Source organism: Beta vulgaris, chromosome 8 (genome assembly GCF_026745355.1).
Source record: "Beta vulgaris subsp. vulgaris cultivar EL10 chromosome 8, EL10.2, whole genome shotgun sequence".
Lineage (NCBI taxonomy): Eukaryota > Viridiplantae > Streptophyta > Magnoliopsida > Caryophyllales > Amaranthaceae > Beta > Beta vulgaris.
The window spans coordinates 49,435,213-49,456,270 of record NC_079209.1 but is presented as its reverse complement, the minus strand read 5'-3'; the positions used below and the strand labels follow the sequence as shown (position 1 = coordinate 49,456,270).

At 33.8% G+C, this 21,058-nt stretch overlaps 3 protein-coding genes across 4 annotated transcripts; 1 reads left to right on the top strand and 2 right to left on the bottom strand.

Moving 5' to 3' along the window:
* Window positions 1–1,081: 1,081 nt before the first annotated feature.
* Window positions 1,082–5,311, bottom strand: LOC104883467 (serine/threonine-protein kinase RIPK). The gene is made up of 5 exons (XM_010667999.4): window positions 4,597–5,311; window positions 3,957–4,092; window positions 2,770–2,906; window positions 2,480–2,603; window positions 1,082–1,964 (listed from the first exon to the last, which is right to left on the bottom strand). Exons 1-5 carry the CDS (start codon window positions 5,011–5,013, stop codon window positions 1,390–1,392), a joined length of 1,389 nt encoding a protein of 462 aa, XP_010666301.2. The 5' UTR covers window positions 5,014–5,311; the 3' UTR covers window positions 1,082–1,389.
* Window positions 5,312–14,280: 8,969 nt separating this feature from the next.
* LOC130589801 (protein FAR1-RELATED SEQUENCE 9-like) lies at window positions 14,281–15,817 on the top strand. The gene is made up of 2 exons (XM_057391388.1): window positions 14,281–15,253; window positions 15,705–15,817. The coding sequence occupies exon 1, from the start codon at window positions 14,418–14,420 to the stop codon at window positions 15,144–15,146; it is 729 nt and encodes a 242-aa protein (XP_057247371.1). The 5' UTR covers window positions 14,281–14,417; the 3' UTR covers window positions 15,147–15,253; window positions 15,705–15,817.
* A 167-nt stretch (window positions 15,818–15,984) lies between these two features.
* On the bottom strand, window positions 15,985–20,831 carry LOC125492356 (uncharacterized). Of its 2 annotated transcripts, none has more exons than XM_048634753.2 (9): window positions 20,778–20,831; window positions 19,224–20,691; window positions 19,094–19,135; window positions 18,824–19,003; window positions 18,130–18,307; window positions 17,881–18,051; window positions 17,441–17,584; window positions 17,174–17,368; window positions 15,985–16,696 (listed from the first exon to the last, which is right to left on the bottom strand). In XM_048634753.2, exons 2-9 carry the CDS (start codon window positions 19,346–19,348, stop codon window positions 16,568–16,570), a joined length of 1,164 nt encoding a protein of 387 aa, XP_048490710.1. In that variant the 5' UTR covers window positions 19,349–20,691; window positions 20,778–20,831; the 3' UTR covers window positions 15,985–16,567. The 2 variants fall into 2 exon arrangements, with proteins under 2 accessions (XP_048490710.1, XP_048490711.1); XM_048634754.2 differs by having other exon boundaries at window positions 18,824–18,967.
* Between the last annotated feature and the right edge of the window lie 227 nt (window positions 20,832–21,058).

Sequence of the window (21,058 nt, the reverse complement as noted above, 5' to 3'; positions counted from 1 at the left end):
GCTTGAAATGAATTTATTGAACTCAAGATAATATGTATGATGTCCTATGATTAGTAACTATTTTAACAAGATTTGATGGTAGTATACTAGTATTCATACTAAGTTACTAACAAATAAGGTGCATTTTAAGTTGGGGAGCTCGGATCTTTAAGTGTAATGGTAGGTTTTCTATCTCCTACATGGGAGATTAAGGTTCAAATTTTGGTGAAAGCAAAATTTCAATATTGTTAGGGAGGAGGGGGGCTATGAGGCTTGTTGGGCCTCTGGGTGAGTGACCCTATATATGCGAGGGCAGCCCAGAGGAAATTAATCTTACCACGAGTTTTCGAAAGGGGGCCTTCGTCATTTATTTTATAAAGTAATCACCTTATACTCTACATGAGTATATCTATACTAATATATTAAAAGGTGTTCCTAAGCAAGGAACAATGCCACATGACGTCTTCGTTTGGAGTATATTATGCTATGTAATCCACATATACTAAAAATAATAGAAAATGCATTAGGTTAGATTTAATCCCGAGATTACTGCAAGCATATATACTAATGTGTTAACCACTCAACCAAGTAATACTTGATGTTATTTGTTGAAAGTAAAGTATTAATAAATGAACAATATAATTATTCGGGATGTAATCCAAGCCTAAAAAGTAGTTAGTATATAATATTAGATCGTTGTTTGGCATAACCCATCGATAGCACTTCATAAAGTTGAAAAGCTTTTTCCATTCAGTTAGGAGCATGCCAATACAAACATAGAATTCTCTTGGTAGGAGACATACAACTTTATTAAACTTGATTAAAGACATAAAAATGTTTGGACACCGCTAACATTACAATTTAGTGATCATTATAGAATATTAATATAGATTAAAGGAAGCTTAGTAGAAGTTAGGCACAAAGTATGATAGTAATATAACAATTAAAATAAGCTAGCCGTCTCCAGGCGGCCCTTCATGTCAGCATGTTGATTGCTGCACATAATTTAGAGGGCACCTTATCATTTAATTAGTTCATCAATCATGTCAATAAATATTTCAAAATATCACAAGGAAAGAGACATCAAATTACAAAAAGGGAATGCATATTTAGCTAGCTTGTCTTCATTAAATAAACTCAAAGTATCATTAGCATAATCTTCTATTCCTCCTTATAACTAGGTACAATTTTGTATAAATTCAAAAATATATATATATGTAACTTTTGGTGATAAAAACTAGTAAAAAAAAACCCGTAATTCAAAGAATAAACAAAAAAAGAGACAAACGTATATTGTATTCCTATTCTAATCTAGACACTTGACATTTTGCAAACTTCTATTTACAAATATGAAGTTTTTTCTTTTTCTCCTCTCTTTTAGAGAATTTTTTTTTAACATTTGGTTGTGGTCTATGCACCTCTACCCATGTGGTGGTGGCCAGGGGAGTTAAACCCGTTTCTGAGATTTTTTTGTACATTAGGGTCTGAGTGTACAATGCTTGAAGGTTTTGGTGCTCTTAACCGGCTTATGTCATGTCGACGAGGAGGACGTTCCTGGTGGTTATTGTGGTTGTGATGGTGGCCATTTTCTCTCCTCGCTTCACCTTCGATTTTGTCATGGGAGGGACTTTGATCACTTGGTGCAGTGTACACAAAGGGTCCAGATGGAATATCATGGACTAGGTTCAACAAGGGTTCCAAGGTCTTTACGACAACACTCATAGTGGGTCGGCTCTTAGGCCGATGGCTCAAGCATTGATAAGCTAGTAATGCAGCCTTTTGAGCTCCATCTTCTGAGTATTGGCTCTCTAATCTTGGGTCCATTAATCGAGTAAGTCTTCGTTGGCTTTGTAGTTGTGGTCTAGCCCATTCTGCTAAGTTTTGCTCTCTTGGAGGGCGATTTTTATCCATTGAGCGCCTTCCTGTAAGAAGTTCTAAGAGTACGACTCCAAAACTGTATACATCACTCGCTGCTGTCAAATGACCTGAATGAAAGCAAAAATATATATAGATTTAGTAAGAGCAGCAGGTGATAGCTTAGTGGTATTGACATCACCTCCGATCCCAGAGGTCACAGAATCGAGTCTCACCCCTTGCAAAGAGGGATCCCCCCGTAAAATCTATATAGGTAAATGTTGTACAACAATTTATGCTTTTGGTGAAAAAAACAAATTATGCCGAAGTGAAATTAAATTGATGCTTGTAGGAAAATTATAAGTGATGTATGTTATTATATGGTACAAGTTACATACTTGTATAAAAGTAATCTAGGAGTTCTTTTTTAAGTTAAGATTTTTCAATATCTTGCTTAATTGGATAATCCATCTATACCCATCAATTCAGAGGAATACTCTTCATCTAAGTTACTTGAAATTGTCAAATAACTTCGTATAAACTACTAATATCAAGGAAAACTACCAATTTTGAAAATTATAATAGTGAATTCATTTTTCCAAGGAAAACAATATTTGAAAATTTCAACTAGGAAAAGAAGAAATACCTGTCATGATGTATTCAGGAGCGGCATAACCTTGTGTCCCCATAACTCTAGTAGAAACATGGGTATCATCTCCCTCAGGCCCATCTTTTGCCAAGCCAAAATCAGATAGCTTAGGAGTGAAATCCTGCAAAATTACATATGTAACTTAGTATCAGTAACATATAACTATATACAAACATTATGCATAGAACGAATTTATGGCTTTATTTTGCTACTCAAGGCCTGTTCTTTTCGGCATAAAATAGCTGAACTGAACTGAACTGAAAATAGGCTAGACAAATTGTACTTACAGAATCTAATAAGATGTTCGAGGCTTTAAAATCGCGGTAAATGATAGGTTTCTCTGCTTCATGAAGAAACGCAAGTCCTTTAGCAGCTCCAAGGGCAATCTTTAGTCTTGTTAACCATGGAAGTGAAGCAGAAAATCCTGCAAATAATAAAATTAATTCTTGGAGTTAGCTAGATGAATTCTTTACTTTATGTTTAAGCACATTAATTATTACTTGACAGAGAAACAATTGAAAAATTCTAGATGCTGACATATAGCATGTTCACAAAAAAGAAATTAATTGTAGTACACTTGACAAACTGGACATATTAAACAAAATGGTAGATTGAAGGGTCAACATATATTGATGTCATTAGTCTATCTGAGTAGTTGAAAGACACACAAACTATGCATTTCAATACTTATCATACATTAATGCCAAAGTCATTAATTTTAGACAAGGAATGACATAAAGCACTTGATTACTTGTTATTTTTCCATAAAATGTTAAAATGTTTGAGATTTAAAGCTTTGACATGAAATTTACCAAAAAAAAAAAACCGCTTGAACATTAAATTGCGTCTTGACTTTTTTCAGATTGGGTTGACTCGTGACATTTTCTTATAAGTTGTTTCTTTTACATTACATAATTATATAGTAAAGCCCACATATTATAACTAAAGTTAAGTTATGTTCTAACTAAATAGTAAGACGCTTCAATTGATATTACCAGGTCAAGATATAAAACCTATATCATTATCGTCGTTTATATTACTAAATAAAACAAATTTTTTCCTATCTAATAGAGGTTAGACATATATCATTATAATTGAATGTGAATAAGTCATATTTATAGCAACTAATACATGCTAATATTGATTACTACAAGAAACATAAAAAGATTATTAATATGATAGCGACCAACAAGTTTGTTTCTACTTCCTTTTCATCCCAAAACCCTTTTTCTAAAAAAGCTAATCAAACAAAGAAGGAAATCATGAAAATGAGGCGTCAATGTCAACACCTAATGTACACCTAATCCTCTCTATATGTGCCCAAAAGATGAAAACATTGTGAATATGCATTAACAACATGGTAGAAGAATGATGAAAAAGCTAGCCCACCAAAAATAATGCAAACAAAATAAAATATATTAAATCAAATGAACTTTAATTTAATAATTGAATAAATCCAAGTTGGTGAACTTACTTCGAAAGAGTTGATTTTCAAGGCTACCTCGAGGCATATACTCATAAACTAGAACTCTATGTTCGTCTTCACAGCAATATCCAATCAACTTTACCAAGTGGGGATGTCTTAGTTGTCCTAGCACTATGACTTCAGCCTGCATCAATTATTTTCAAGGACAAAAATAATTATTCTCTTCATTTTTTTTTTTTTTCTTTTAGTAAAAAAAAATAGAAAGAAACCCAATTCACAGACCACCCTAAAACATCCTTACGGATTATAATTAATCTCTTCATAAATATACAAAATTTACCTTATTCAACATACTCCGTCCGTTCCGAATTAAATGCGACAATTTCACTATTTACATTTTTCACTTTGACTAAGGTTTGCGACTTGTACATAATGAAAAATATGGTAAAGTGGGATGTTGTTAGATTCGTCTCATGACGCACTCGTATAAAATGTAATTTTTATAATTTATACTTTTAATTATAGATATTTGTAGTCAAAATAATGTGTCGACATGTGTAAAAGTGAATTTGTTGCATTTAATTCGGAAGGAAGTAAATAAAAAATACCTTCTTATTCCCCACCTACATTAATTGACTAATATTTGAAAACCTAAGAATAAAAGTTAACGTGAAAAGTGAATTCATACCAGCCATTCACGATGACCTTGAGTGCCATCAAGGTCAAGAATTTTAACTGCAACAGGTTGGGCCTTCAAGCCGGGCCTAATTTTATCATCAATGAAGCCTTTATGGACCGGGCCAAACCCACCTTCACCAAGGAAATTACTTGAGGAGAAATTTTGAGTGATCAATCTTAACTCATTGAGATTAAAGACATGAATGTTTGAACCAGCAAGAGAAATGGATAGATCCTCAGATAAAGTAAGTGAATTTGGGTCACTTAAATTTGCAAAACCAATTCTTTGAAATGGATTAATATAATGATGATGATGTTCTTCTTCAGCTGCAACTTTTCTTGGTTTTGGAATTTCAGCTGATGATTCTTCTAAGATAATACAACATGGCATAAATGTTCTCCATGACATCTTCTGATTCACTGTCATTTTATTATATGATCGATCTTGGTTTATATTCAAAAAAAAAAATGATGAATTTATGTGTTCTTAATTCTGTAATAATGTTTATAATGTTGTTTGTGATTTTGTAGTTAGGCTAGTTGAACCTTAATATTGTCATGAAAACAAGAGATATATAGAGAAAGAAGAGAGAGAAAGAATTGAAGGAAGGTTTTGGGATGGTGAAAAATGAGAAATGGTTTACAAGAGACTTTAAAGGGAGGAGAAGTTGTAGAGGAACCCTCCTTTCCCTTGCGCTCTAATATTCAAATCAACAACTACCCTCTACAATAACAAACATATGTAAGAGGTTTACAACCTTTTTTTTTTTTGGTAAAAAAAGACTTTTTATTTTAGGGGATAAAATGTAAGTACTCCGTATGTCTCAAAATATAGTTTTTATTTCTATTTTAGGAGCCAAATTTTAAAAAATTTGATCAAATATTCTTATTAATGTATGTAAAAAAAAAATATTCATGAGGAGTCTTGCTAGATTCGTCTCAATGTATAAATTCGTAATATCAACTTTTTATATTTTTTACTAATAAGAAATAGAAGATATCTTAGGTCAAAGATACGTCTTGAAGACTGTGCAAAATGAAAGGGGAATTATATGAGGGAGTATTATTTAGTGACGTCTAAAGAATTGAGATAATAGGAGGTCTTAAGTCTTATGTATTTGGTTGAGATGAGATAATGACATGGCTACCCCTCCCTTGACTTTGGCTCTCATATTACTATTAACATCACTAGTGTCAAACATTGCTTGCCCACAAAGTTTAGCATATTTGGCAGGGATGATTTGGCGGAATCATGTCAAATTATCCTATCAGTTGTTGTTTTACTTTTGTTTCCTTCAAGTATTAGACCTTATTTTTATATCTAATGAAAATTGAAAACCATAAATATCGAGTTTAGGTGTATTCATATATAGTTCGCCGGTTTAAAATAGTGTGAACGCTTTCTCTTATTTCAATTTGATTTGCGTGAACCCAATTCATGTTAATATTAGTATGCACCAGGTCAAGCTAAAGCACATATTAATTCTGAACAAGTCACTATATCATTCAAACCTACTCTATCATACAAAAATACACTATATCATACAAAAAACTCACTATATCATTCAGAATATACTATACATGCAAAAACTACATTATTTTCAAACAATCCACTATATCATTCACAAACTCAATATATCATTAAGAAACATACTATATCATGCATAAATTACATCATTTCTAATAATCCACTATATCATTCAAACACTCACCATATCATACAAAAACTCAATATATTATTCTCTCTTATGTGAACTACTAAATAAGCACTCTTCATGGCCACTCATAACTAATCTAGCTATTTTGGATTAATAGAAGACTTGATATCCCACTAGCCTTAAAATTATATTCTAGCTTCTAGATCGAATTTGTGATACCCATATAAGGCCATATAACAATTTTGAAAGTTGTATGGCATGCATGAATGAGCTGAGGAGTGAGGAAATATCCTGGTGTGGTCCATGCATGACTTATTAAAATACACACAAATGCACTCACTTAACCAATGTAATTTTATAGTTCTCGTCTGTAATCATAATATAACAAATGATCAATATAAGAAGATAAGATATAAATCAAAGGATTATATCATCAATATTCATAATTGCAAGTTGCAACAATATAAACAGTAAGATCCGTATTAATTACGATCCTACGATTCGAAATAACATCACCGATCTCAATCCTACGTAGGATCTTAATTATGTAGGATCTTTCGATCCTACCAAACCACAAAAAATCACATGGTAGGATCTTAATACGATCCTACGACTTTCCGATACGATCCTATCGTAAAAAAAATCACAAAGTGATATCGCATATTATATTTCTCTTATTAGATTTTGGTTGCATGTTACTTCAATCTTATAGTATTGAAGACTATCATCATTTGCTAATGAAATAAATCATAAGTGATATGATCAGTAAACATTCAACATGAGGTTGTCATTATATTCTAGCATAATCTATTTTACAGAATTGTAGAATCTTACAATCCTACGATTCGATTCCACCGATTCGATCCTATCAACCCCTACAATCCAAAGTAGGATTCCGATCCTGATAACATTACTTGGGACATAACCTAGATCTATACACTATTTAAATCATGAAGACGGTTTCGGTATAAACAAAGGCTAAATACTACTACAACCATCAACTTGGTCATTCAAACAATCCTAATGTAAATTAATCTTATAAAGCAATAGAACTAATCCTAATATAAGAGCTGGTACATATATATCATTCTCTCTTATCATGACTGTAGGATTTAGAATTTGTTAATCAATGAGCCCAATGTATTTGCAAACAAAACCTGGGATCAACCAAAAGTTTTGTCTTAGTAAATAAAAAACTACAACAAGATGAATAATTGAATCTTCTTTTTGGGGTGAAGTAGGTAACATTATCCATAGTTTGGATAACAAGCTCATATTTATTAATAAGTAAACCTGAGGAAAAAGTGGTAAAAATTAGCCCGAGGTTTAGCGCTTTTAGTCAACTATAATTATATTGTACAAACGTAGATATGATTGTTTCAAAATATTGATACTAGTAATATTAGATAGAAAAAATAATAATGGTAAACTAATAAGAGGTGGTATGACTTCAATACAGTTGAAAAATTGGAATTGTATGAGAGTTGAAAGACACGGTCTTTGATTTATTTATAATGATTTATTTACTAGTGAATAGTAATACTTCCTTCGTTTGATATTACTCGCTACACTTCTCAATTCACGGATTATTCTTAAGTAATTTTTGGAGAAGAGAGAGATAGAGAGTAAAAAGAAAACGGACTCATGTGAGGTAAGAGAGATAGATAGAAATTATTGCCTAAAAAGAAGTGTAGCAAGTAATGTGAAACTTCTCACGATACAAAATGTAGCGAGTATTATGAAACGGAGGAAAGTAGAATAGTACCACTTTTTTATAATTATTAGTCAGCGAGCAGAAAAGAAATAAGAACACGGTTTCGCTGGCCTGCCAACTATGCCAAGGCCAGGTCAAGAGGGCAAAAATGGAAATATAAAGAATGTGGTTAAGAAGACTGAGCAACAAGTTGGGTAGGTTGAAATATCACTGTTGCTCTTTTCTAGAAGGTTTTTGTTTCCTTTCATCCAATTATTGTTATATTATAAACAATCTGAAATTTGAAAACCAAATAAAAACGTAATGCAAACAGAAGCAATCAAACCCTGTGCGGCTGTGCTAAAGAGTCAAGGGTTTCCAATATTGGAGTAGAAGGTCATAAACTGTTTTGGATATTCGAATTTTGTTACTATATTGATATTTGATACTTTTGCTTTGTGGGTCCTTTTTTTTGTTGGTATGCACAAATTATATTACTAGATAGAATTTGAAAAGTTGATTCTATTTGATAAGTAGATTGAAATCTAATTAAAAAAAAAGGGTTAGAATAAGGGTGTGTTCTCTTCAACTTAAAAAAATTAAGTTTCAGGTCTAATAAGTTCAGATAAGTTGTAATCAGGTCCAATCAGGTCAATAAGTTTCAATTAGGTCTAAGTCCAATAAGTTTCAATCAGGTGCAATAACTTCCAATCAGGTCTAATCAGGTCTAATAAGTTATAATCGGGTGCAATAAGTTTCAATCAGGTCCAATAAGGTCCAAATAGTCAATATTCAATAAACATTTGTATTATTGTTCATTATTTTATTATTCATATCACTATTAGCTGATTATGTTATTATTAGAATTTTTTATTAAAATATCGCAATGTATAGTATTATACTTGTATTATTCTCAATTATTTGATTATTCATATTACTTTTGATTTTCTACTAGTGCTTTATGAAATCAAAACAAGATTATTAGATATATTAGTGGTGAAAGTTATGTATAGGCAAATATATAAATAGTAAATTTTTTTGTTAAATTATTTATCATAAGAGATAATTAATAATAATTATTTTAATAATTATTACTTCATAATAAAATTTTTAGGGGTAGTATTTACGTTAGAGATAATATTTATGTTATTACTCGTCAATTTTTTTGTCTAATAAGGTATAATAAGTTTCAATCATGGTCAATAGTGTCTAATAAGTTTTAATCAGGTCAATAAGTTTCAATTCAGGTCCAATAAGTTCCAATCAGGTTCAATCAGGTCCAATAAGTTGAATCAGGTCAATCAGGTTTAATAAGTTCCAATTAATTCAGTTCAGGTTCAATAAGTTCAGTAAGTGGAACCTAATACTTCTGAGTAATGTAAACTTGGGAGCGAGGGGGGATGATAAGGGAAACATCACCTCCACAAAAAGCTCATAGTGGGATTTGATCTCATGATCTTAAAGTTATGAGGTCAAATCCTTATCATTAGGTCAAACCTTGCTTGTTTTACTCTCAAAAGAAATGAGTTACTAATCTTGGAATCTAATACTTCTCAATTCATGTGAACTTGTGAAGTAGTTCAAACTAGGGGTGGCAATGATGCGAGTTGAGTTCGGGTTTGAGCTAGCTCGACTCGACTCATTAGCATTTTGAATCAAGTTTGAGTTGAGCCAAGCTCACTCGAGTCGAGTTTTGACCGAGCATTGATCCAGTCGAGTTTTGACCGAGTCGAGCTTTGACCGAGCATTTATCAAGTAGCTTGCAAGTGTCTCATGTTACAAGCAACAATAAGGTAGAAAAATGTTGAATTTAGGTATCTTGCTATTGATAATTAGGTATTCGAGCTTCTCACGAGTTCTCGAGTCGAGTATCGAGTTGCTCAACTCGACTCACCAACATCTCGAGTCGAGTTCGATTCGAGCTCACTTGAGTCAAGCTTTGACCAAGTTTTGACCGAGTCGATCTCGAGTAGCTCGAGAGTTGTCTTATCTCATTGCCATCCCTAGTTCAAACTACAAAGTACTCCAATCGATCATAGAGTGTAACTCAGAGTAAATCATCCTCAATAAGTACACTATAACATTCAGAGGAAATAAAAAAGTGTAAGGTGGTTACAATATCTACATAGTTAGTTAGTTTCTCTAACTCCAATCATTTTCTTTTATAAATATTTCCCGCATTATTTTTATCATCCAACCTCTCTACAATTATATAGTGTATGTTGAAAATTGCCACTTATTATCCACTATCTTCCATAAATCATACAAATCAGTGGATAGTAGTCCAATTATTATTAAAGTTTTATGCAAGTGATATCTAAGGACAAAGATATTGAATCTCATTTTTGCATCAATACTTTCTAAAAATTCTACATGACAAAAACACTACGTAATAAGTAGTGTTTCCCGAAATTTCATTTACTTATTGGATCCAAGTATCTATACTAAAATAATGCTCACTGTTTTGTACAGTGAAAAAACAGATAAAAAAAACATGTAAATTTAAAACAGGAAATCTGTGTTGTGGGTCCAAATAAGAGAGGGGCCCGGAGTGGTGGTGGGGTAAAAGCCCAACAAAATGTGAAGCGGTAACCCATTCATTGTTGTTGGTTATTTTTGAATTTTGAGCAAGGTCAGCGCAGAAGATTCCTAGCTAATCTTAGCTATATAGTACAACTTGTTCAATCATGCTTATGTTATACTCCCTCCGTCCCATAATATAGTGCTTGTTTCTTTTTTACACGGTCTTCAAAACGTAACTTTGACCTTTAATATCTTTAATTCCGTATTAATAAAAAATATAAAAAGTTGATATTATTAAACTACACATTGAGACGAATCTAACAAGATCTCACATGAATATGTTTTTTTATATATACAAATGAGAATATTTGGTCAAAGATTTTAAAATTTGACCCATCAAAAATGAAATAGGCACTATATTATGGGACGGAGGGAGTATCCAGTATCCACCCATAATATTAAACAGTGCTTTTATTATCAATGTCTGCCTAAAACTTTAGTTTAACAATAACATTATGCAAATTTGGGATTTACATCTGTCATCAACTAATTCACCCTTTTTTGCAAATTTCTTCCGTCTCCCTTACATCAAAGTCAATACATAGAATGACGACGACGTCAAAGTAATTTATGTCGTTTTGATGTATTATTTATTCGCAATTTAGATCCTGCACGGAGGTGTAGGTAGAGGAACCTACACCTCGTGCAAAACGGCAGCGTTTTGTGTAGTTTAGGGGGGGGCCAAAGTTTGGATGAATTTGGGTGAGTTTGGCGCCTTTTTTGAAGTGGGCCAGCTGAGTTAAGCTCATGGTATGTCATGGTGTACTTTGTAACTTACATCAATCAATCATTCATTTTATTTCTCTCTCATAAATTTATGTAGAAGCATTTAAAGTCTCTCTCTTTTTTTTTTTGTTCTTCATTGATTTCTTTCTGAGTTTCATAAATTTATATGATAATTTGGCAGATTTTACTTTTGGGTGATTTTCGGTTTGTATTTTTAAAATCTTTGCAAGTTTTATGGTACAAAACTTTGAAAAAATGGAAGATATTAGTGAAAACGATGTTGATAATGTTGTTCTTGATAATGCAATGGAAGATTTATGGAATGAAGGAGCAAGTGAAGAAGATGAATTAGAGAAGAAGAATGGTATTTAGCTACCAAACTTTTTTGTTAATGTACAAATGCATGTTAGTTGATGTGCAAGAATATAGTAATGTACATTGGGGTATTAAAACTGTACAATTGGTTGACTATTAATGTACAGGGGCAGTTTGTACTTTGGTTACGTATGTCAGATATGTTTAATGTTATCCCATGAAGGGTCAATATGCGCAGTCACTCACTCTGATTTATTGTGCAAGAAGCAATTTAATGCCTTGCCTCATTTATTTTTCATTTATTGTGTTGTTGATTGGAATGTTCCTTATATTTATGTATGTCTATTATAAATCCCCAAAAGGTGCAAACCTATACTGTTTTGGGATGTTTCAGTGTTTGGCATGTGTAAAGGTTTATGTGTTTCATGATAATGAATTTGGCAAATGGAGGGAGAAAGTGGGAAATGATGTAATTTACGTGATCAAAGACAATAGTACAGTAGGATAACTTACTGATCAATTCAGTGACATCCAATGTACATTATTTTATATGAGTGTTAATATTTGGTAGTGTGAATAATATATTTTTCTTTTGTTTCAGTGATCAATTTTATGAGATCCAATGTACATTATTCTATATGAGGCAAATATTAGTTATGTTTAAGGTGTAAACCTATACTTTTTGAGATGTTTCACTGTTTTACATGTGTAAAGCTTTATGTGTAGATGATACTCAATTTGCCAAATGGAGGAGAAAGTGGAAAATGATGTAATTTACGTGCATTAAAGACAATAGTATAGTTAGGATATTTTAGTGATCAATTCAGTGACATCAAATGTACATTCTTCATATTAGTGTAATATTTGTTATGTGTTAATAATTATTGTTGTTACAGTGATCATTTAAAGGGACATTCAATGTACATTATTCTATATGAGGGTAAATATTAGTTATGTTTAAAAATTTTTTTTGTCTGCAGAATATGTTGAGTGTGAGACATCTGAATTGATACACAAAGAAGTTGCCAACGATTGAAGAAGCTTACAAATTACAATGAGTATGCATTTAAATGCGGATTTGGTATCCGAAGGGCAAAGTTTGTTGGAGATATGAAACAAAGACAATCAGACAACGTTTTTTAGTTTGTAGTCGGGAAGGATTGAAAGACACAAAAGGTGGTGTGCCTAAGGTATGTGTTATGTTTTGTGTGGTTTAATGTAGGTCATGACAATATGTACATATAATTATATATAACTGAAAGCAAATGTTACTGGAGTATACTTGGGTGTGGTCATGATAATTGTACATTAGTATATCAGATGTTATTATATATAGTGGTAAAATTAGTATACATATTTTTTCTTTTTTTTTTGAAATCATAGTGTTTAAAAAAACAATGCGGATGTTCATTACTGTAAAGCCAATGTTCACTAGAATATACATGATGTTCTTCTTGGCACAGGCATTCACTAAGCTTGATCAACGTTGTGGATGTAAAGCCTTATTCAATTTGATGTATCCAAAGACTTGGAATTTTTATTGTTACTAAGCACCATATGATTCACAATCACCCCATGGTGCCATTGAAACAAAGACATTTAATAAGATCTCATAGGAAAGTGACAGTTGAACAATTGCATATGATTAATAATTTGAGAAGTTGTGGAGTGGGGGTTGCTGAAGCTGTGCGTGTATTGAGGAAGGAAGCGGGGGGATCTCCAAATCTTGGGTTTGTGAACAGAGATGCTTATGATGCAGTTGCTACTCAAAGAAAGAAAGAACTTGATGGTTGTGATAGTAACCAACTGATAAAGAACTTTACGCAAAGACAAGCAGCGGAATATGATTTTTATTATGACGTTCGACTAGATGCTATAGGGCACTTAATAAGTTTTTTCTGGAGGGATGGAAGAATGAGAAAGGATTATGAAGTGTTTGGAGATCTAGTTGTTCATGATACGACGACCGTACGAATAAGTATGGGATGATTTGTGGTCCGTTTGTTGGGATGAACCATCACCAAAGGAACGTGATGTTTGGTGTTGGTTTCCTATTGAACGAAGACACCGATTCTTTTGTGTGGTTGTTTGACTCGTTTTTGAAGAGTATGGGAGGTAGGTCGCCGATTACCATTATGACTGACCAAGATGCTGCGATGGCGAAGGCTATAAGCATTGTTTTTCCCAATGTTATACATCGTCTGTGTATATGGCACATCGGGAAAAATTCCATCAACAATATAAAAGGTTTGAGGGGAAAGGCTGGATTTGTGGATCTATTCAATTATGTGCTAAAACATTGTGAGACCAAGAGTGAGTTCAAGCACTACTGGACAAGGTAATTGTACATTTTGTATAAGCTTAATGTTCATTAGATTCATCACAATGTTCAATGCATTAATGAATATTTTTGAATTTAGAGAATTAGTATGTTTTTTGATCTGAATAATTGCGATGATTTAATGTACATTATTAAATGAGTGTTGAGAAAGGGAATGTACATTATTAAATGAATGAAATAATGTTGTTTAATGTACATTATTCTTATGTGTTTGTACAGTATGTCATGATGTAATGTACAGTATTATATGACTGTGTACAAATTTATGTTCATTCAATAACTCAATTGTTCATTGGTTTAAGAGGCATGATCATTGGATTTATCATAGTTGTTTACTGTATTATGTATGCAGTATGTTACAAGTACAAGTGCGCTGCATGTCCTTGGTTGATTAGGTTGTACAAGTTAAGGAAGATGTGGTGTCCAGTGTACTCCAAGGATTACTTCTCAGGGGGGTGCTGTCTTCTCAAAGAAGTGAGACTACAAACCATTCCTTGAATCAAAGGCTTCATAGCATGCAAGGCCTTTGTGATTTCTACAAGGTTTTTATAGATGTTGTTGAGGAATGGAGGGACAGGGAGAATGGTGAAGATTACAATGCACTTAATGGCAACAAACATCTAGCATTTGTAGATGTTAAGTTACTAAATGAGGCGAAGAAGATATATACTGTGGCTGTGTATTTGACGTTTGAGGAGAATTTCATAAGAGGTGCGTCATTTTGCCAGAAACTAGTCAAGTATGACCCCCCTTTATTTGAATACCATGTGGGACGCACTGAGAAAGAATATCTAATGCATCTTGTTAGATATGACCAAGAAAATATGACAATTGATTGCACATGCAAGTATTTCACTGAGATGGGTTTATTGTGTTCCCATTCATTGAGGATTTTTCACATACATAATGTTGAAAAAATTCCCCAAAGATACATTTTGGGTAGATGGGCAAAACATGCTATGTGTACAAGAGTTGATGATGACGCTGGGAAGGATGTAAACATTGTTCAAGCGTCGGTGTGGCGTGTTAAAACTACAAGGGATGCTTTATCCATAATAAATTCAACTCAACATGACATAGCTGCTAGGAAAGTTGTGGAGAATGCTTTAAGTGATTTGAAGGCAAAGGTTGGGTTGCTTATTGGGAAGGTTGATGAATCAATTACCATTGATGACGTGCAAAATTTGTTATACCTGTTGTTAAAGATCCACCTAAGAAGAGGAAGAAAGGAACTAGAAATGTGAGGTTGAAAAGCACTGTGGAGAAGCAGGTGAACAGGTTAAGAGGGTGGAAGAAAACTGCTGAGAAAGCTGCATTGAGGAACAAGGCAAAAGCGCAAAAATCTGTCCAGGTAATCATTGTACAATTTATCCACGATATGTTCATCTGTTATATAACATGTTCATTATTGGATAATTTGAATAGTAGGATATCATGATGGCATATTTTGTGTTTTTGATGTACATTGGTATTATATGTGTTAATCTGTTTTTGTTACATGTTCATTGTATTACTTTGTTACATGTTCATTGTGTGGATATGCTGAAACGATGTACATTCTATATATTCAGAATGTTCTTTGTGTCTTCGTTATGTTGTACATTTTAAATAGGGGAATGGTCAGTGTTATTATTGTTACATGTTCATTGTGTGGATATGCTGAAAAGATGTACATTCTATAAACTGATAATGTTCTATGTGTCTTCGTTTTGTTGTACATTTTCAACAGTAGAGAATGGGTCAGTGTAATTATAAGTTACTTTTTTAAAATTAGTGTAGCCAGCTAACTTTGACTATTACAGGAATACATTGATATCCCTGAAGAAAGCACTGTAGCTCACTCAACACACAACAAGTCTCTTCTTGATGTGTATGGCCCTGATGATTATTGTCATATTAACCACATCCCTGGGGAAGGTAGTAAAGATGAGCAGCCGCATCACAAAGCCGCCTTGGAAGTCTACCACGAATATTCTGAGAAGTTGTTCGGTAATTGAGAGGCGATATTTTGGTCACCTAACATGAATATTTTTGAAGAGCTTTTTGGGGAATGAAACGTAGTCCACCATGAATGAGTTGTTGTTATGTTTTTTTTTTTGTTGTAATGGATGTAGCTCATTCACGTTGTACTTGGTCTAAAACACCCAAAAACCTCCTTATTATGAATTGGAGGTTGTGTTAACTTATACAATGTTTATAATTGATGTATATGTTAACTCTACGCACTGAACATAAAAGTATTTGAAAATGTACATGCTAAAGATATGGGTAAAGAAGTTTGTATTTTGGCACATGTGATGTATCAATGGTGAAGCCACCCTTTTTGAATGTTTGGAATCACTTGAAAGCAGGAGGTTATCATATGGAAATATGTTACGAAGTGTGTATAATCATTTAAATGTTTGAACTATGGAGGAACTTGATGTGAACATAAAAGGAATGATAATGTACGGCCTATATAATGAAGTAAATAGCAAAGTTGTTCAAGTCACATATGGGATAGAATATGTCAAATATTTTGAAGCTAGCAACTCAGAAGTTAGTAGCTGTTGCTATACAAAAGGAATGGTATTGTTTTGTTAACACAAAAGTAATTCTAGAAATGTTTGGTTTAGTACAAAAAAAAGTGAGTATTAGAACTTGTTGGAAGAGTGCGGTGTTGAATCTACTTGTGTTGGGACTTCCCTTTAGCTTGTGCTTTGGCAGAATCAGCAACCCACGCAGCACGGGTGTTGACATTGCTCACAAGAATGTCAATGCAGTACTGGATTCTCAGTTTCTTGATCTTGTCAAACTGAGAAGAAATGAATTGTGTGAGGTTTAGGAATAGGAGTAAGATATGGGGTGGCTAGCGTACAAAAATCAATGTACATGCATATGACAGACAATGAACATCTGAGTAAATACATTGTACATGTGAAGGACATAAAATGAAGAATTAAGTAAAATGTACATGTGAAAGAGATAAACCAAACACTAACCTAAAATACAATGTACATGAATATATGAAGAAGTATATTTTGACTGGACAAAGGAACAAAGATAATGTGTTTGATAAAAAACTTGCAGTGAACATCATATTGTCTTTAGTGTACATGTTGAAAACATGTACTGACTATCAAAAGGCAAGCATTGTACATGCAAGGGACTTAAAATGAACATCATGTTGTACTTAATGTACATATGAAAGACATGCAATGATTATACATGTAAAAGACATGCAGTGAATATGTTCAATAAGAAGTATATTTTTGTTTGAGGAGTTTCTTACATTATCAGCAATGAGGCCAGTTTCAAAGTTGTTTTCCCATTCACCGGTATATTTTTCCATGTGCCGCATTGCAAAAATCCCACAGTCATAGGTGTTGGAGTTAGTTCTCCAGGGCATTTCCACTATGCGAGGCTTAAGAGGTGTACTTATCATGTTGAAGCCAAGGGATACCAGGAACCTACCATAAGCAATTGCCTGGACACAAGCAATAGGTGAGAAGATTGTAAAAAGATGGGGTAGCGCTTGATGAAATTGGTTGGAACTTACAATTTTAGCTGGGTAGTCTTTATATTTGTCGTGGATGGAGACATTCTCTGGCAATATTCTGTTGTCAAGTATGTCCAAAGTCATTTTGTTGAAGTTTAAGCAGAAGACATAGAAGTGGTCTGATGCGCACACAGGGAAGAAAACCTGGGATATTAAGATGTACAATCAATATCATTTAGAGAACAATTATAATGAAGGCAGTGTACATTGTTTAGAGATAAGACAATAGCAGTGTATGACAATGTACATATGAACAACAGAAGTGAACAATAGGTTAGAGAAAAATGTACATTGAGATAAGTGGCAATATAGTGAACAATCAAAGCACTCAAACATACATAACAATATGGGAAGTGTAAAACTAATGTACATGTAGACAATATCAGTGAGCAGTCATGTAAGATACAATGTACATTAATGATAGTATTGATAGATCTTACCAACTCAAACTGGTCAACATGTGTAATGCCCTGTTCTCTGCACTCATATGTCAGCCTCTCCACAAATTGTTCCATCCTTGTATTTTCAGTGAGTCTTGCAGTCTTCCTATCTTCCTCCGCTTGCTCAGGGGTGCTCGGGGGAGGATTTGAAGCATTGGGGAACAATAAGTGCTTTCAAGAAAATAGGGGTTAGAATACATAAAAAAAGTAATTTAAAAGAAATAGAAGAATTAAATGAAAGAGATGTACATGTGCTATTGTTGAGAAGAAAAGTCGTTTAGTGGAGCCGGCCATTCGTTCCGAATTACGATGGTTTAGGATACGTGCCCATGCATCAAGGAAGCCGTTCCAAATTTCCACATCGTCCCCCAAAGAAAGGAAGTGGGATCTGTTGAGGAATGTGTTACCATCGTCGTAGAGCAAGTCCCTGAGGTTGAGCAAGAGGTAATCAGTAAATAATGTGCAAGGAATCAATAACAATTTTGAATAGTAGTGGTATAAACTTGTTAAGGATTAGTTAATAGTGGAATTATATTAGCTAATGTACAGCAATGGTGAGACACAAAGTACACGAGCATATTTATTAATGTACATACATAAAGAGAGACAGGAGGGCAAGTAGTCTATAACACAAAGTACATGAGAAAATTTGGTAATGTACATTCATGTAGAGGCAAGTGCCTCAGGTTGAGCAAGAGTTATTCAATAATTAGATCAGCTATAATACCAATTTTGAATAGTAGTGGTTCACACCTGATAAGGATTAGCTATATAGTGGAATTATATTAGCCAATGTACAGCAGAGGTGAAACACAAAGTACATGAGCTCTTGTATTAATGTACATGCATGAACAGAGACAGAAGAGCAAGTAGTTCTAAACACAAAGTACATTAATATATTTGGATTGTACATTCATGTAGAGGCAAGTAGCTTATAACTTACTCTTTATCTCCAGCTTCAAAAGCAAAGTCTGCCAAGTAGGTGTTGTCTATTTGCCGCGTTCCTCTTTTCTGTTCTATTAGGTGGGAGTACTTGACCAAATATGGAGATCGAAAAATTGCTGGTTTGATTATTGTGCGGCGTGGCCTGCTTGTAGTAATTCCGATCGATAAATCTTGATTTCTAGATTATGCAATGTAAAATAGTTAAATGTGAACTTCGAAGTTATTAGGTACTGCACAGAAGATAAAGATAAAGATAAAGATGAGTTACCGGGGTGGGGGTGATTGATCTTCTGACCCTGATTCGTCATCTCTTTCAAATTAAACAAACGTAGTACAAGTTAGGATGTGGCGAGGGAGAACTTATGATTTGGCAAGGGAAAATGAAAATAAATGCATACCTCATTGAACTACTCAGAAGCGAGTCAGCTGTATAATCCTCCATTTGCATTGGATCATCATACATAACACTATGGGTTTTAAAATTAGCAATGAACAAAAGAACCCATACTAAAACATCAAGCATTATACAATGATCAACCTTAATAAAGGAATGAACATAAAGGCGAGGGCAATGTACAACACTATCTAATCATATGAGCAATCATATGGTTATAGATATATGATCACAATGATCATTAGGAAGCAACACAGTGTACAATTATAAGCAATGAACATATGGAGCTAGTCAAGTCGAAAGGAACATTCAGGGGAGTAGAATGAACAACCAAAATAAACCAATGAACATAGATGGGAGTAGAATGTACAACACTATAATAGTATTAGATTAGCTGGAGAAGATAATAAATCACAATGATCATCAGAAACATTCTCAAATGAACAATAAGTAGGGTACATTGATCAGGTGGAATGATCATTTGCACGTTACTCAGCAATCATAATACACCAATGAACATAAAGCGGAGTATAATGAACATCATGTAGTGTTCAATGTACAAGACAAGATGATCATCATTTGAGGATGTTAGAGGTTAGGGTAGTATATTGAACATACAGGGTAGTACAATGAGCAACCTCATCAAACCAATGATCATACATGGGGAGTACAATGAACAACTAAAGCAAAACAGTGATCATACAAGCGAACATCAAATGAACTAGATACCTTTCATTTGATTGGATGTGAGGTTGGTGTGTAAAGACATCTACTTCAGCGTTGAAACTGGGGTAAATCCAATCATAAATATATTAAAAACCATTGGGATATGTCTACTAAGAAAGCACTCACACAAAGGAAATATCCAGGGGAACAAATGTAACTAGTTCATGTTAGTGAATTAGTGAAAAAACTGGGGCAATGAGCCAAGAGTACAGTATCAAAGTTAGTCCACATAGGGATTACCCCTTAGGCGGATCATTGTTAGGCTTGGTGGACTGGAAGATATTATCCACATGTAGGTCCTCGTGATCTTTGAAAAAATCACCCAGCGATAGAGAGGGGGAAAATGAGGAAGATGGTTGATCTTGTCGTTGTGGAGGTCTGCCCATGCTTAACTCCAAGTCCAGGCTGAAAGTTGGGGCATCAAACCCACCTTGTGCTTCATTCGGTTTGAGATGTGATTGAACAGCCTGGTCCACCATCTCCCAAAGCTCCGAGGAGCGGAAAAAAGCAGCATCTTGACTCAGAACAGAGGGGTTGCCTTGATCAGGGAGAGGGTTGGGAGTAGGATTGATTGAAGGTTGCGCGGCATTTTCATACCGAGTCCAAATGGCCTGAAGTATGGATGGGGCAAAGCTGGTAACAGTAGGATCCAGATTGAGATGCGGGCCTTGGTTCAGCAAGGCCGTCAACTCAATGAGGTTACCGGTGAACTTGGAACAAAGATTGATGAAATTTGATTTCCAAGACTGAAAATTTATAAACAATTGTTAGAATATTGTATATGTGTGATAAATATATAACATATAGATTTGTTTTAAAAGAAAGGGGTCACCTCAAGGTCATGGGGTGGTTGTTGTTGTTGTTCAGGATGTTGCTGTTGTTGCTGTAAGAAATCCCAATATACAATCTGTGAGTACTCAATGTACAAAGTGCAACAAACCAATGTACACCATCACAGTAAACAATGTACAACCATCACAGTGAACAAGTAAATGAGTGTAAACAATTAGGAAGAGTCATTGTTCATCTTCTTAAGCAGAGTGTACATTGTTGCAAAAACAATGTACAATAAGATGAAGTGCATTATATTAAATACTATGTACAAAACGATAA